Source organism: Oenanthe melanoleuca, chromosome 1A (genome assembly GCF_029582105.1).
Source record: "Oenanthe melanoleuca isolate GR-GAL-2019-014 chromosome 1A, OMel1.0, whole genome shotgun sequence".
NCBI lineage: Eukaryota > Metazoa > Chordata > Aves > Passeriformes > Muscicapidae > Oenanthe > Oenanthe melanoleuca.
This window is the reverse complement of record NC_079334.1, coordinates 20,006,805-20,021,686: the sequence shown is the minus strand read 5'-3', so window position 1 is coordinate 20,021,686 and position 14,882 is coordinate 20,006,805. Positions and strand designations below refer to the sequence as shown.

General features: G+C 43.1%; 1 protein-coding gene across 1 annotated transcript in view; it reads right to left on the bottom strand.

Annotated features, from left to right (window-relative positions):
- LOC130264840 (synapsin-3-like) overlaps nucleotides 1–14,033 on the bottom strand; it is a 32,463-nt gene extending 18,430 nt beyond the window's left edge. Inside the window, exons 1-2 of the mRNA XM_056513395.1 lie at nucleotides 13,976–14,033; nucleotides 4,415–4,557 (exon numbers count right to left, since the gene is read on the bottom strand). Of these exons, the coding sequence (XP_056369370.1) occupies nucleotides 4,415–4,557; nucleotides 13,976–13,984 (152 nt within the window). The 5' untranslated portion in view covers nucleotides 13,985–14,033. The remainder of the gene's footprint in view (nucleotides 1–4,414; nucleotides 4,558–13,975) is intronic.
- Between the last annotated feature and the right edge of the window lie 849 nt (nucleotides 14,034–14,882).

Below are 14,882 nucleotides of genomic sequence, written 5' to 3'. Positions count from 1 at the left end.
TGACAACATTTCAGATAACCCCTCCATAGTGTACAAGCCAGGACAAGTCAACAAGCTGACAGGATACATCCAGGAAACCTCTCCACACTGAAGAAAATTTAGGTAGAGATTTATAGGTGAGTATGAGGTGTGATCCAGCACTTCAATATGAGGTTGTGGGAACCCTTACTGCTAGTTCTCTCACATTTTCAGCAACATGTGCAAAAGACACTGAATTTACAAAACTGAGTTCAGCAGTGCTAATACTCCTGTCCTGCTATAAACTTGGATCATTATAGCTGACTACCTAAGGCTCCCCTTTGCTTTTGTGAGACACACCCTGGAGTGCTTTTTCCAATTCTCCTCCAAACTGGTATGTTTAGTTGCTGTGAATTTTAAACTGTCTGTGTAGCCATGTTTAAAGGAGTGGAGTGGGGGGGCCGAGTTATTCAACTGTGTTTTCATATAGTTGACTTTTGGGCCTGTTGCCTTCACCCAGCATCCATTTTGCTGCCTTACTTCTTAAGCAAAAGAATGGATTTCTCCTCAAGCTTGGACTGTCATGAGCATTTGATGGCCTGTGAGGTCAGTGTTCAGTCCTCAGCCTTTCTTTCTCTTTTGTTATGGGATTCTTAGGATTATGTTTCTCAGCTCTGCAATGGGAAGAACCACTCTTTGCTAACATTTATTATTAACAGAAAATTGCCCTGCAGTGGCAGAGAACATCCAAAATCCCAATTGTACCGGTGGGAACTCCTGGAGTCTCATTAGTGACAAGATGATTTGACATTGGTGTTTAGAAAACGTACCTGGCATACCAAATGTAAGCAGCTATGTTGTCCCTAAGAAAATGAAACCACAGCTTGATAGTTTCACAAGGAAATTTGACATGTGAAAGCTCCCAAAATAAGAACTCTGCTCAAGCCATTGGGCTGATTTATTTGACTTGTTTATGCCTATCCATCTCGAGCCAATTTTGGGTATAAGATTTAAAATACACCTCTCTGCTGTATTCCTGACTTTCCTGTTAGGCAACCTTGCTGTTTTGAAATGGAAGAGTTTTATTTGAAGCCCACTGGATCAGACACCAAACCCTACACCACAGCCTCTGTCATGATCACTCCCTTTCAAGCATATCTTAGCAGTTCAGGTATCAACTGTGCCTCTAAATTTACAGAATTAAAGAAGCACTGCATATTCTCAGTCAGAAGTCACAATTTCTGGCCCTGCACAGCACCATCCCCAAGAGTCACACCATGTGCCTGAGAGCATTGTCCAAAAGTTTCTTGAACTCTGTCAGGCTGGTGCTGTGACCACTTCCCTGGGGAGCTGTTCCAGTGCCCAACCACCCTCTGATGAAGAATCTTTTTCTAATATCTAACCTAAACCTCCCCTGACACAATTTTAGGCCATTCCCTTGGGTCCTGTCATTGGTCACCACAGAGAAGAGACCAGTGCCTCCCCCTTCTCTTCCCTGTGTGAGGAAGTTGTAGACTGTGGTGAGGTCTCCCCTCAGTCTCCTGTTCTCCAAGCTAAATAGACCAAGCGATCCCAACTGCTTCTTATACAACTTCTTTTCAGTTTTCTTTTTTGTATGGTATGAAGCAAAAAAAGAGACTTCAGACAAAAAAAATAATTCCTAAGGATGTCCTGCTTCTTTTTCTTAGGGACTGAAAGGCTAAGTGCTTCCAACTATCCTAAACATCAGGGAGCCACACAGTGTACAGTTGGTATCTTAAAGAGAAGGACCCCAGACTTTTAGACATCAGTTCCTCAAACAGATTTTTGACCACAACACCTTCAGCATTGAGAAGTGGATAAATGAGTGGATAAAAGAGCTATTGGTGTCCTACCTCAGTCTATAAGTAGCTCTAGTTTAGACACAGTTGACATGGTATCCCCCACAGAGCACGCTGAAGTGCATTGGAGGTGACAAGGTCAGAAATCCCATTCATAAAACTACAAAGGGAGGATATTACCCTCTTACTAAGAGCTGGTGGCAAGACTATCCCATGCCTGAAACTCAGTAGCTGCTGGCTTAATTCAAAGTGAACAGCATTTCATGAGTCTTGCCTGGAAATGATCCCCCTGTTTGCCTCCAGTTGGGGTCAGTGTGGAAGCATAATTTTGGCCCCAATTTCCCCTGTAAGCTGTTTTCATATTTTCTCTTCACTAGTATTACAGTGGCAGTCAAATACACTTGGTGGAATTTTAGGCATGTATCAAATGCTGCTTATCTGCTGTTTTCAGACTGGCTCAAGGCATGGGCTAAGTAGGAGTTTGTTAGCAGTGTAAATCTGGAGTTGCTGCACTGAAGCCAATGGGAAACTGAACTGAAGCTTTGGGTCATGGTCTGGAAGGAAGTGCATTGAACATCTGGGGCAGGGAGGAATGCATGACTCACCCTGCAGCATCCTCCCTCTGGCAGATGCTTGGTGCAAAGTAAACATATTCTGGACAATTTCAGCGCAGTCTTTTCTCAAAAGAAAAGGGGCTTTTAAAGTCTATATGTGTGGGTGAAGGTATAAAATTACTGGATAGATTCCATGGCTCACAGATCAAAGCAAGTCACACAGTATGACGCTACTGCAGATGCTGGAATTGCCTTTAAGGCTGAGATTTGCTAGCATGACTAATGGTTTTGAGTCTCCTATTTGGGACACCAATGAGAGCTCTGATATTCTGGGTGCTTTTACCTCTGTCCTTGGACATTACAGAGACTTACACCATAGAAATAACCTATTTTGTCTAATGCTGTGGTGGAAGGAATAGTCCCTGGTGGGACTGTCTATACCACTCTCCCAAGTTCACATCCATAAATGACTCTCTCAGTCTAAATCAACCTCTTGGATTAGCAAGTCACTGGGTGAATCTTGCTGTTTGCTTTCTTTGCTAATGAGCTTCATTTCTCATTAAGGTGTTCTCTGTTCATGAAGTTTTAATATGAAAACATTTTTTCTTTAGTAAACAATTGCTTGTGCAGCTATACTCTCAAGTGGGATTAGGTCTTAATGTGACTGCTTTCTCTCCTCAATCATCTGGTATTATTTCTGATCCCTGTTTTGGATGAGTGCATGGTGAGTGCAAATAATAATTGAGGAGAGAGCATGGTCAGGCTAACTTGGCCTTTGTTTCAGTTAGAGACAGTTTGGGAGCAGGCTCTGGAGCCAAGCCTGGGTGTGTTGGCAGGAATAGGGAATTTTAATTGATATTTTAAACCTTCTTTCCTTTGGCCAATTTGAGTCAGACTCTCTGAGATGTTAATGTAGTATTAGGCAACTGTGCTATTGTTGACCTGATTCAATTAAAAATAAATTTTCTTTCATTGAGATCACATGAAGTAGACAAGTGTCCCCCATGTCCTTCCTTCCCATGAAGAATGTGACTCAGTCATTATCTAGTTTTCTTAAACATCACTGTGCTAGGAATCCAACTGGGAATTTTAGGCAGTTATAGCTGAAAAATATGTGATTGTGTACATTTGATAATCTTGTTTAACTATGCTTCAGCAGAGCTATGGCCTAGAGGTTTGCATACATGGACCCAAAAGTCAGTGTTGTGGGTGTTTTGTAACATATGCAATTTATCTGGTGACCTGAAGAATGTATTGCTGGAGCTGACTACTTGTCCAGAATTCTGTAGTTGGATAAGGAGCTTCTGGAGAAGATGTGCAGTGTGGCTTTTTTAATTTACTGGTTTGTAGTAAGAAACAGGTGTCTTACTGACTCATGTGGTTACATCTCTAATTGAGTGTGGTGACTACTGAAGTTTGGCTGAATGCTTTTTAATACTTTTAAACATACCAGTGTTGAAGATTGCCGTCAGGCCACCTCCCTCACTACTCCATAGGGCAGGGAGGAGCACTCACAGAAATGTCACTCCTCCTCCTCCCTCTCCACATGCAAAATTCCCACAGAAACTCTGCATGCTGCCCTGGCTGAAGCCATTCATACCCAGTGCTCTGTGCCCTGTGTGTGATGTGGTGCTGTGGTCTGCATCTGGAGAGAGGATAGGGTGCTGCTGTGGGCTGAAGGATGGGGTGCTGCTAGGGCCTGGACAGTAGGACTCCAGGAGTTGCAGCTAGTTCAATCTTTTGTATTTTTTTCTCCAGGTGGTAAGTGGGTGGGTTGAGTTCCCACTAGAGGGTACTTGGAGCTGGAGGATTTTGCTGGGAAAGATGAGTCCTTCAACAACAGGATGGAGAGGTGATGGCAGAGCACAGTCATTATAGTGGAAACTGAATCTCAGAAACAGACAGAGATTTACATTTCAGAAACAATGACCTGACAGTGACTAATGGAGAAGATGATTGATGGATGAAGGATCTGGGTTCAGATGTGGGAGGAGAACAGCAGGGTTATTCTTCAAGGAAATTAAGTCAGCTACCATAGCACTGTCTCCTCCCCCTCTTGCTCTGGCACAACCATGCACTCACATGTAAGCCTTGTAGTTGCTGCCAATTTTCTGGATTCGGATGTCATATTTGGAGTCAATGAATGGCTCGGTGGTGGCATAGGTTTTTGCCATGGCTACTATGCTGGCCATGTCCCGGAAGTCGTGCTGGTTCTCAACTTTGACCTTGATTATCATAATCCAGTGAAAAAGAGACAAGAGCAAAAAGAACATGAATACTTTGTGAGCAGAAGTCATCTCTGCACCACAATAGCACAATGTCAGTTAAATCCCACACAGATACAGTGAGGACACAGCAGCGCTTCTGTGATTCAGAGGGAAGTTTCCCAGAGCAAACCAACCCAGAGTGAATCCATCCCGTTCTCCTTCCTCATGTATTAGCCCTGGTAAACCTGGCACCTAGAGGCAGCTAGACCTTTGCCCAAGTGGCTCTTGCTAATGCTCTTTGCTTTTAGGATGCTTCAGAAAAATATTCAATCTCTTAAGAAGTATTACTTCATTCAAACTTTGCAACTGCTATTTCCCGTGTTGGGACAGATGAAAACAGGGTATTTTGGGTGGTCAGGAAATACAAACCAATTCCAGGAAATCAACATGAGAGGTGGTTGTCTGCCACCTCTAGGCTTCAGTTCCCTGGCATTTCACATTAACCCCCTCTAGACTTTGAGGAGTTGTGCAGGTCTCTTGACTGGACACAAATTCTGAAAGAAAAGGATGTCTCTGGGGGAGCTTGTGACTCTTGGGGAGATTTGTGTGAGTGTGAGGCAATGGGCATGTAGGTTGGACATTAGACTTGAGTCACACTTGGAAATGAAAAAGCAGTTGAGACCTATGAGCTACAGTTTTTCTGAGAAGCTGGCTTTTCACAGATCTGTATTCAATTATGGGAAATGCTCTGCATCTTAATTTAAAAAAAGTGAAACAAGGAATGACCAAAACAATAGAAATAATCAAACCTCTACAAAAGCTCACCGATTTGGGAAAACAAAACTGAACAAGCAGGTAAAAAGAACATACTGGACAACTTCACCTCACTCATCTCTCTTACCATGGCCTTTAGTGTATTGGCAAATACTTGTTCGGTGCATCAGAGAAACCTGTACAAGTCTTGTTCCTTAGGGCTGGACATATGCAGGAAGGGTGGATTAATTTGTGGACAAAAGACCACGACTGTATGAAAAGGATGAGCAAGTGAGTGACTTTCTTTACATTATTACCCTCACTTTGTATTTTGGTAATGCTTTGAGACCACAGTTGGGGGTTGCAACCCTGCTTCGCTCAGTGTGCATTGGAGGGTGACAACCCATTGGTCTCTTCTCCAGAAAAGTTTCCCAGCTGTGTCACTGTGTGTTAAAGGATGTGATGCCAGACTCTGTGGAGCCAGTGAAGGGAGAGCATGCAATGGTATTTGCTGCTTCTTCGCAAAGAGCAAACAAGTTGTTTTATGTATCTGCTTCCAACCATAGGAGGGTGGGAGCCATCCTCACTAGGGAACAGGGGACAAGCTTGTTGCTAACCTGTTTTACCCTGTTTAGATTGTTTTGTGTAAGTGCCAGCTTACACATAGGCCAAAGATTTGGCCACATCCTGTTGCAGAAAAGCTCTCAAAAATTGAACAGTTGTGGGGAAGGTGAAAAGTGCAACCAGTTTGACCTGTGACCACTTCTAGATGCCTGAATAGGAAAAAGAACTCATCTTTGCTTCTCCTGTTACTGACCACTGAATACCCCTAGTCCTTCTCCCCTTTGCTGTGGTGAGGGCTGTGCTCTCACCATCCTGGAACTGCTGAGGAAAGGAGCAGAGGGGGATGACAGTCATCTGTGGGAAGGGAGGGTACAAAAAAAAAAAGGAAATAACAAATATAAAGGGGATATGTACAGGCAACCATTACATGGCATCCAGGAAGAGCAGACTTGCTCTAGGTTGTGTTGTTTCTCTCTCTGTCTGATGGGGATGCTCTGGACAGGGTGAGGTGGTAGGAATGCCCTGGAGGCAGTGGAGAGAATGGGAGAGGGAACCCAGAGCCTGGACTTGCAAAACACCAGCGGGAACAATGCAGGCTGTGTTGGAGCTGGGTATTTCTGTTGCACTGATAAGAGCTGCCCTGGGCTGAATGACATCAAGCAAGAGAGTCCCACCCAGATGAGATGATCACAGGAGGGACTGCAAAGGCAGGCAACACTGACACCGTGTTACAACATATTCTCCCGGACCCTTTTGGGAGTGAGAAAATACAAAAGCCATTATATAATGACCTACTTGGAACAAGGATGTTTGTGGGATTTGAAATAAAGTGCTGTGCTTAAGCAACAGATTCTTTGGGCCCAAACTGAAATGTTTGCATCCTCAGCCCAGGAACATTTGACCCAGAGCAGAGGAAAACATACAGCTTCCCTCTCCAGATTGGAACTGGGCCATATTGATATTGCTAGAAAGGAGCTCATCTTGTTAAATGTGATGTTTCCTCAAAAATACAGCATGCTATGGAAAGGAAGGGTCCATTTCTTCCTCCCCTCCACCACTCCTTCCCTATGGGGAGAGAAGGAAAGCAATTGAAAGTGTTCTCTCTAATGGGCTTGAGGACTTTTAGCTGGGTTAATAAAGACGGGGGACTTGCTGGGGACTCAAAGTAAGAAATGAAAAATAAAGATGACTCCCACAGTGCTACACCACTGCACAGTCCTCAGGAAACAGCTCTGGCATCTTTCCTGGCCTGTGCCAGAGTACTTCCCATGGACTTTTCAGAGAAAGCAACTCACAGAAGTCCCCTTGTAGGAGATCACAGCCTTATTTCCCACCAGGAATCAAAATAATCACTACACCAAAGCTGAAATCTGAGCCACCATTTGTTAATTGTTAGAGCCAGCCAAATTTGACAAAATAACAGCCGTGTTCTGGGTTAATGCTGGTTTATCCCAGGGTAAGGTTATTACTTCATAAACAGGAAGCACTCGAGTTACAGTCAAATTAGATTTATTTTCCTGCCTTATCTATTGAGTCCCCCATTTTATTAGCTTTCTACTTTTAAATTTTGTATAAATCATTTCCTCCTGCCTTGTAACCCTTTTAGTTGTCAATAAGATATCCTTTTTCCTAACAGAAGAAAAAATCCCAGACATAAGCAAGCCAGGGTAGATGCAGTGTGACACCAGAGGGCATTATTTAAGAAAGTACTATTAAAAATCAATCCAGAGCAAAGTTACCAATTTAACTAACAAGAGACAAATCAGTCTTCTAAAATGGCAGGTTGACCAATATATGAAACTGATAAAAGAAGTTGAAAAGAAACCAACAGGAAGCCATTTTTCCCCCTTCTCTCTTTTATTTTGCAACCTTCTTAGGATAAATGCTATATCCCATTAACTGCATTGAGGAGTGCAAACAGTGAGTACAAACACAGCCCCTGCCCTGGCAGCCTGTTTGCTTAGCTGTGCTGGCTGTTTGAGCAGCAATAGACTCATTCTGAAGCCATAAGTTGCTGTTTGCTGTAGCATTTTAGTGACCTATTAAGAAGGGTTTGGGCCAGTGTGTTGACAAATGCCTTTTCTAAGTAGGAAAGCTCCTCCTTCCCTTCTGGCTCTCTTCTCTAACCCAGGCACCAATGATGCCCTAGAATGCTCCCTGTTGGAAAAGGGAGTCTGGCTGGATTGCTGGGGATGTGCTCACACAGATGTGACCATCTCTTTGCCCTGTGGTGGCATCTCAGAGCCTGATACTACATGACCTGCATCTGGTACCTGCTGCCATCCTGAGTCTGCCCAAGAAGCACTGGTCTTTCTGCCTTTGGCAGTCCAAAGGGTAGGTCACGAAGAAACATTCTGCTCCATCCCTGTTGCAGATCTTGTTTTGAAGCCTTTCTTGCAAGGCAGGATTTTGGATTGGTTCTGGCAGAGCAGAAACACCACTGTGGCAATTTCCTGGGCAGTCTGAGCCACACCTGAGGTCTGTGTGAGCACAGGTTCCTTCAGAGAGATCTCTCTGGGTAGAAACTTCTGCTGCCTCTGTCTCATAGTTCCCTAATCTGCTGCCTCTAGTACATCCCAGGTGTTCCTGGACACCAGGGTCTGAGGGCTATGGCTCTCCTCCCTCATCTTTAGCTTAAGCTCTGCAAGGTATTGCTTTGCAGTCCCCTTCTGCTTTCATAATGTGGCCACATGAAAAAACAACCAGTTAGCCAAAGTGCCATAATTATCCCAGTCTGCTAGAACTGCCCTAGCCTTGCCTTTCTTGAGCGTCATCCGGCGTGAACTCTGCCTTTGAGGTTAACTCTGCCCTCCAGGCTAAACACACATCACTTTGGAGATAACTTGCAGAAGCACCTTCTGTGTCCAAAATGAGGTTAGAGGCAGGCTCAGCTGGAAGGTGAGTGTCCAAGGCTGAGCCAGGGCTGGACTTGGCAGTGTGGTGTTTAACTGGGTCTTGGTAGGCTTGTGAAAATGCACGGTTCCAGAGGAACTAGTGCAGCCACACAAAGCTTGCATTTTTTTTGTCCATCTCAGCCTCCTCTCAGCTCTTCTGTAGGGACCCTACCTTCTTAGGATAGTGGGTCTTCAGGAGCAGTTCTGTGTTAATGGTTTCCTGAATCTCTCCTTTCCTCTACCCTAAATTATGCTCTCATTCTCAGAAAATACCCAATCCAACTGACACACAATCAGTTGAGGCTTAAATTTGTCCCACCCCAAAATAGTGAAGACACAACGGCGTCTACATTTCCTTATTATCCTCACACTGAAGTTCCTCATCTGCTGCCTTTAATGCACTGAACCTTCCCAATACAGAGCCCAGGTCTTGACTGCTGTGGTCCTTGGTGCCTTGGGTCACTCACTGTTTCCTGTGTCCAGCAAAAGCTTTCAGACTGATGTGCAAGAAATGGGGATGTTTTTGGTATTTTCAAGACATTTGGAACATGAGTCAGTGGGAATGCAGTGATTGGGCTGCTCTGTTGTGAATGAATATTACATGTCAAGTCATTATTTGTCTTCTCTAAAAGAAAATATTTGTTCCTTGACAAACTGAGGCAGCCCTTTCCCTTCCTTTCCTCTTTAGCACACTGGATTTTCAAAGCTTTCACTTTTGGAACATTCTATTTCCAGTCCCGAGAGAGACAAGGTGACGAGCTGTCCTTCCTGATAAAAACCTTGCAGTATTTTTACATTACAGAGTGGCTCTGTTTAGTTTGTGCTATATTTATACCAGAAAAAAAAAAAAAAAGAAGCAGAGAAGTCTTTCCCATCCAGTAAGAGAGAAAATAACTCTGACCATATTATTATGAACAACAAGTTTTTCTTCTACAATGCAATAAATTAATCTGAGCCAGGATTTGTGCTGGGAAAGTGTTTTCATAATTATGGGGCAGGAGGGGACAGGAGGTGACTTTTAAACTGACATAATTAGAGAGGTCTAAAAATAAAGTAGGAGTAGCAAAATATACATACATATGCATACATACGTATATATATATTTATTTATTTATATTACTGATATAAATATATGTAAAGTCACATGAACAGATACGAGTTTTCCTCTCTTTGTAGATCTGGTAGTTGCTTACTTCTCATGATGTGACCAGGAAGAGGTGAAGAGGCTCTTTGAGTGAATTTGCAGTACTGGGCTCTGTTCCTAGGGCACTTTAGGGTCATGTTAATACACAAATGGCAAATACTAACACACTCAGAGCTTTATTCTTCTCCATGGGCTCTGGCATTATGAGATCCGGAGTCAGGAAGAAGTGTTATTCCTTTCTCACTGCAGTGCTCTCCCTATTCAACAAAGACCCCCAGTCACTTCTAGGGTAGGTAGGCTCAAACTACACAATGCTTAAAAATGACTTGAACTCTAAGGACCTGCTGAGTAAACAGCAGTTCTGTTCTGCACATGGAAAGACTTCTCCTCTCAGTGTCCATCCATGGTTTCCCTGGAAGATTCCTTGAGCACTGTTGATCCTGTGAGTCTGGGCAACTTAAGTACAACATGAGAAAGGTCCTTCTCTGCTAACTCCATTGTAAACAGGTGTCTAAGCAGTATTTCTACAAATATTTTACTTTTATTGATACTGCACAGGGCCAGCAGCACAGAGAGCACTTCTTGTTATGAGCTTCCAGTGCGACTGAAATATGAAGCGACTCCAAATTTTGGAAGGAGGAGGATAACGATAATCATGGGAGGGGCTGAGGGGCATGTGTTCTCTTTTTAGATTAGAAGATTGTCTGTTCCTGGGTGAAGGCTATTACTAGTGTCTCTGTTGAAGTCAATAGAGAGGCTGTTGTTTCTGCATTTCTCAACAGAAATGTCAAAAGATGCCTTTTATTGCAAATTTGTTTTCTCCATCTCTGTGTGCACCTCACACGCACACATCACTTGGCAAGAGCAGTTCTTTCACGAATGGTGTACTGCCACCCCTTTGGGTTCTGATCCTGAATAGCAGCTGTTCCTCTCCCAAGCTAAAGACAGTTGTGGTGACCCACCCTGGAGGGGAAGGCAGTCAATAGAGCCTGTTCTGTACAAGTCCTAATGTGGTTATTTTTCATTTTGGCTTTGAGGATTCTTTGTTCAGCCCTCTGATTAAAAAATGTGGTGAGTGAATTTTGTGAAAATTATGTCAAAACAAACAATATGTGAAAATGAAAATCTATTATAATTATGCTCCTTCTAGCAATTATTGCAAAATAGTAAACACTCAGCACTTACACTGCCAAGAATGTTAGGAACATGAATTAGCAATAAGTATCAGGTAATCAGTATAATTCCTCTGGTCTGTATCACAGAGAAACTGAAGAAAACTGTGAAATGACACAAATCTTCATGAAAACAGATGGTGGAGCTCTTTGGGGAAGAGGCATTTTCTGCATCCAGAATTCTTCTGGCTTCTGGCCACTGCCTCAGACAAATAAAGAATAACACTGCCTGGCCTTCCCATCTTTGCTCATTCTTCTACATGTTGGTGCCTCCCATTACAATTGATTTTACTGTTAATAACAACAACAACAACAAAGTAAGTACTTCCTTGACAATTTCTGTTGGTAATAACATTGTAACCTGAATGCTCACACACTTTGAAGCACCAGGTACAGGTACAAATACATGGCTCCATATCTTGGCACCATTTGTTGCAGCAAGTACTGTTTTAATACTCACATGTGTACTTTGGCTAATACATTGGTTATTCTATCCTTTGTTTCTCCAGTCACTGGTTTAACGTGACCTGATGCAGGTGCTTTATTAACATTTACTTTGTTGCACACATCAAACCAAAAGCAAATCTCTTTTCACATTATGTACATTTTACAGATAAAGACCTGCTGCTTCCTGCTATCATCTCTACTTCTGAAGACCAGTGCAAGGAAATAATTTAGCTCTCTCTAATCTCACTGGTTATTGCTTTTGCATTATGGCAGTTAGAAACATAATAATATCTCCTGGGAACTTCCCTCTTCTTCTTTACTTTATTGTAGGTTTGATTTTTTTTATCTGTAGGTGTTACTTTTCTAGTATACCCATAATTCCGCTTCTCTCTATTTCTTCTGATATTTTCTGTGATTTCTTTTTTCAGTCCCACTTGGGATTGAACACTACTGTTTAAAAAAAAGCATGAAACAAATTCTTGTTACTTGTGTTTTAAATGAAATGATTTATTCTTTATTTTTTCTTTCTCCCTACTGTTTTTGCTCTGTGCAATGAAGTGCAGTGAGACTGAAGAGAGAAAATTTAATCAGTCTCAACTTTCCTTTAGACTGCTTGTGGCTGGAGAAGGTCCCAAACTAAAACCATAAGGTCAACAACCCTTGCTTCCTGTACCTTCCCCATCTACTGAACAGAGCAGTGTTGAAACTCTGTGCCCAAATGCACATGCAGACTTTGCTAGTAGTCACTAATTTCATAACAGACTAAAGTAAACTTGGCCTCAGACCAATCCTTTCTTCTAAAATGCTGGCTGTTAGCCTATCTTTATCTGGAACTACTTCCTACATACCCTCCTTGTACCTCTGTGTACAATTGTGCCAGGAGTCTGAATAGAAACTCTCTTCCTCTGTAACTTGTGACAGCAAAAATCAACATAATTAAAGAATAAAATGGGAGGGAAAGTATGAGGTGGAAGAAGATCTGGTGTGTGGTGTGGAAGACAATAACTAAATGTTCTGCTGAGAGTTTTGTCTGTAAATGCTGTTAAGATTGCAGTACTTTTCTCTGATTCTGCCCTCATTTCTGTAGCCACTAAGGATCCTTGGTGCCTGAGACACAGGAAGCTCTCCCTGCATTACAGGTGAAATGGCAGAACAGCCAGATACATGCAGGCTTGCAGGGTCTCAAGAGAGAGGTTTTCCTCCTGGTTTGTCTTGGTTGGTTTTTGCTAATGAAATCCTTCCTAGGAACAAATTAGTGGCTCCCTACAAGCACCTTTAGACTGTCAACACACACAGTAATTCAGTGACACCTCTGCCTGCTTAACATAGGCAGCACTAATGTATTAGCCAACATTTCCTGCTTATTTACATGTTTGTTCCTTGATGCTGAAAGCCAATTCCACCACTGGCACAGGGATCTGTGCCCACTTCCTCCCCAGCAGCTACCATCCAGACAGGGGAACATTGCAACCAAAGCAAGAAAGATTATTAGATCTTCCATGTGCAATCCAGAAAGCCAGAAAGGGCTTCTGTTTCCAGAGCACAAGCAAACAAACTGTACCAAGTTTAAATTTGGTGTAACTATATATATTTTTTAGGCAAAGTATGAGGCCAGGAGAAGATCTGTCTGCTCTAGGGAGGCACTGTCACAGGCATATCAGTTACAAAGTTCATGCACCACTCACTTGGGATTCAGAAATGATGCCTCAATTTTGTACTTCTGAACAAATCAAGTTTTAGACAGGTAGGGGATGTCTTTTGAAAAGATATATTCAAGGAAGAGGAGACTCAAGTGCAGCAGGAAAGTGCTGGTGATGCCTCACTGGGGAGCCCAGTCACCCCAAGAAACAGGGGCTGCTAATTCACCGGGGGAATAAAGATCCCAGAGAGCCTGGGAAAAACAAACAGGTCCTTCTGGGTAGTGAACTGTTTTTCAGGATTCCTTGGCAGGCAACCAGCTACTCTGCTTTGTAAGGTCTTGTTCTTCCTTGCAAGGAGGAAAAAAAAAAATAACTGAAGGGCTCCCGTTTTTTGAATAAAGTCACCATAATGCACTCCAGAAGCCCAGCACCACAGCTCCTCATTGTGAGTGCTATGGGGTGTAGCTGGGCTTTACAGGTGCTTGAATAAACAACAATTCCACTTTCAGGAGAAGAGAAAATGTAGAAAAGACAAGCCTAATGACTTCAGCCCAGCCAGCTTTTCCCCCATGCTTCAGCAGCCCCCCTTCCCACATCCCAGACAGCCTCCAACCCAATCCCACTGCCTGTCTCCGAGTGCGTGACAGCGGAAAAAGGGCTTTTCTCCCACAGGAACAGCAGTGCGACCCAGATCGTTGCGGGGAGGTTTAACCCCTTGGCTGGCTGGTCACATGCCATGTGTAGTCACAGGAATGCTGTGCCACATATGGATCTGTCTCCAGATATATATATATGTATTTTTTCTTTTTTTCTTTTACTTACCTTCCCCATTCCAGCATGAGCATGTCCCAGCTTGACTACTACAGGAAAATTTGGAGTTGTGAGCTGAAAGACAAAAGAAGGACCCTTTCATTAGTTATTTTTTCCAGCCACTGTATTAGGAATAGTTTTCTTTTATTTAGTAGCTTTTACCCCCCCTCCTGGGTGCTGTAAACTGGATAACAAAAAGGCCAAATGACGTTTGTCTGGATAGTAGGGCAGTGGTCAAATAGTGATTTACTGGATTCCATATGATTGAAAATAGAGGCCTGGCAGAATTCCTCAGATCTGTCCCACTTCTGCTGTGTGATAGCAGTTTTCCCACCCTGTACATAAAGATTTGTGTATACCCCCATGCATATAAAGCACTGTTGCACTTGCAAGCTTGAGTAAGTGAACACTTTCAGATGATGAAAACATCTTAGTGGCGAGAAAGACAAGGGTTATTTGTTCTTTTCCACACTGACTGTTTTGGCCTTAATAGTGAGTGCACTTCTCCCATCCCCAGGGAGGGTGGTGGGATAAGGAGAGAAGGAAGTGGAGCCAACCCTTAGGTACAGCTCACAGAGTCCATCTATTCATGAAGCCTGTACTTCAAGGGTGGGTATAGCGAATAAAAGAAACAAAGAAAGATTGGAATCAGCAATAACAATAGAAGAAAAAAAGTCATATGTTCTCCCTGGCTTGTGTGGTGTTTCCATTGGGAAGTGTCCCACCACCCAAGGCATACAAAGTCATCTTAGAACACATGTGGGATTTTACTTGAAGAACTGCAAGTACCCTATCTGCCTTTTCTTCTCCAGTTTCATGCTCATGCAAGGATTCACTTGGAGTGGTCGGCCCAGAGCTCGGGGCTGCACTGGTAGGAAGTGAACATGTCAGGAGTAAGTAGGATATATGCACCACATTT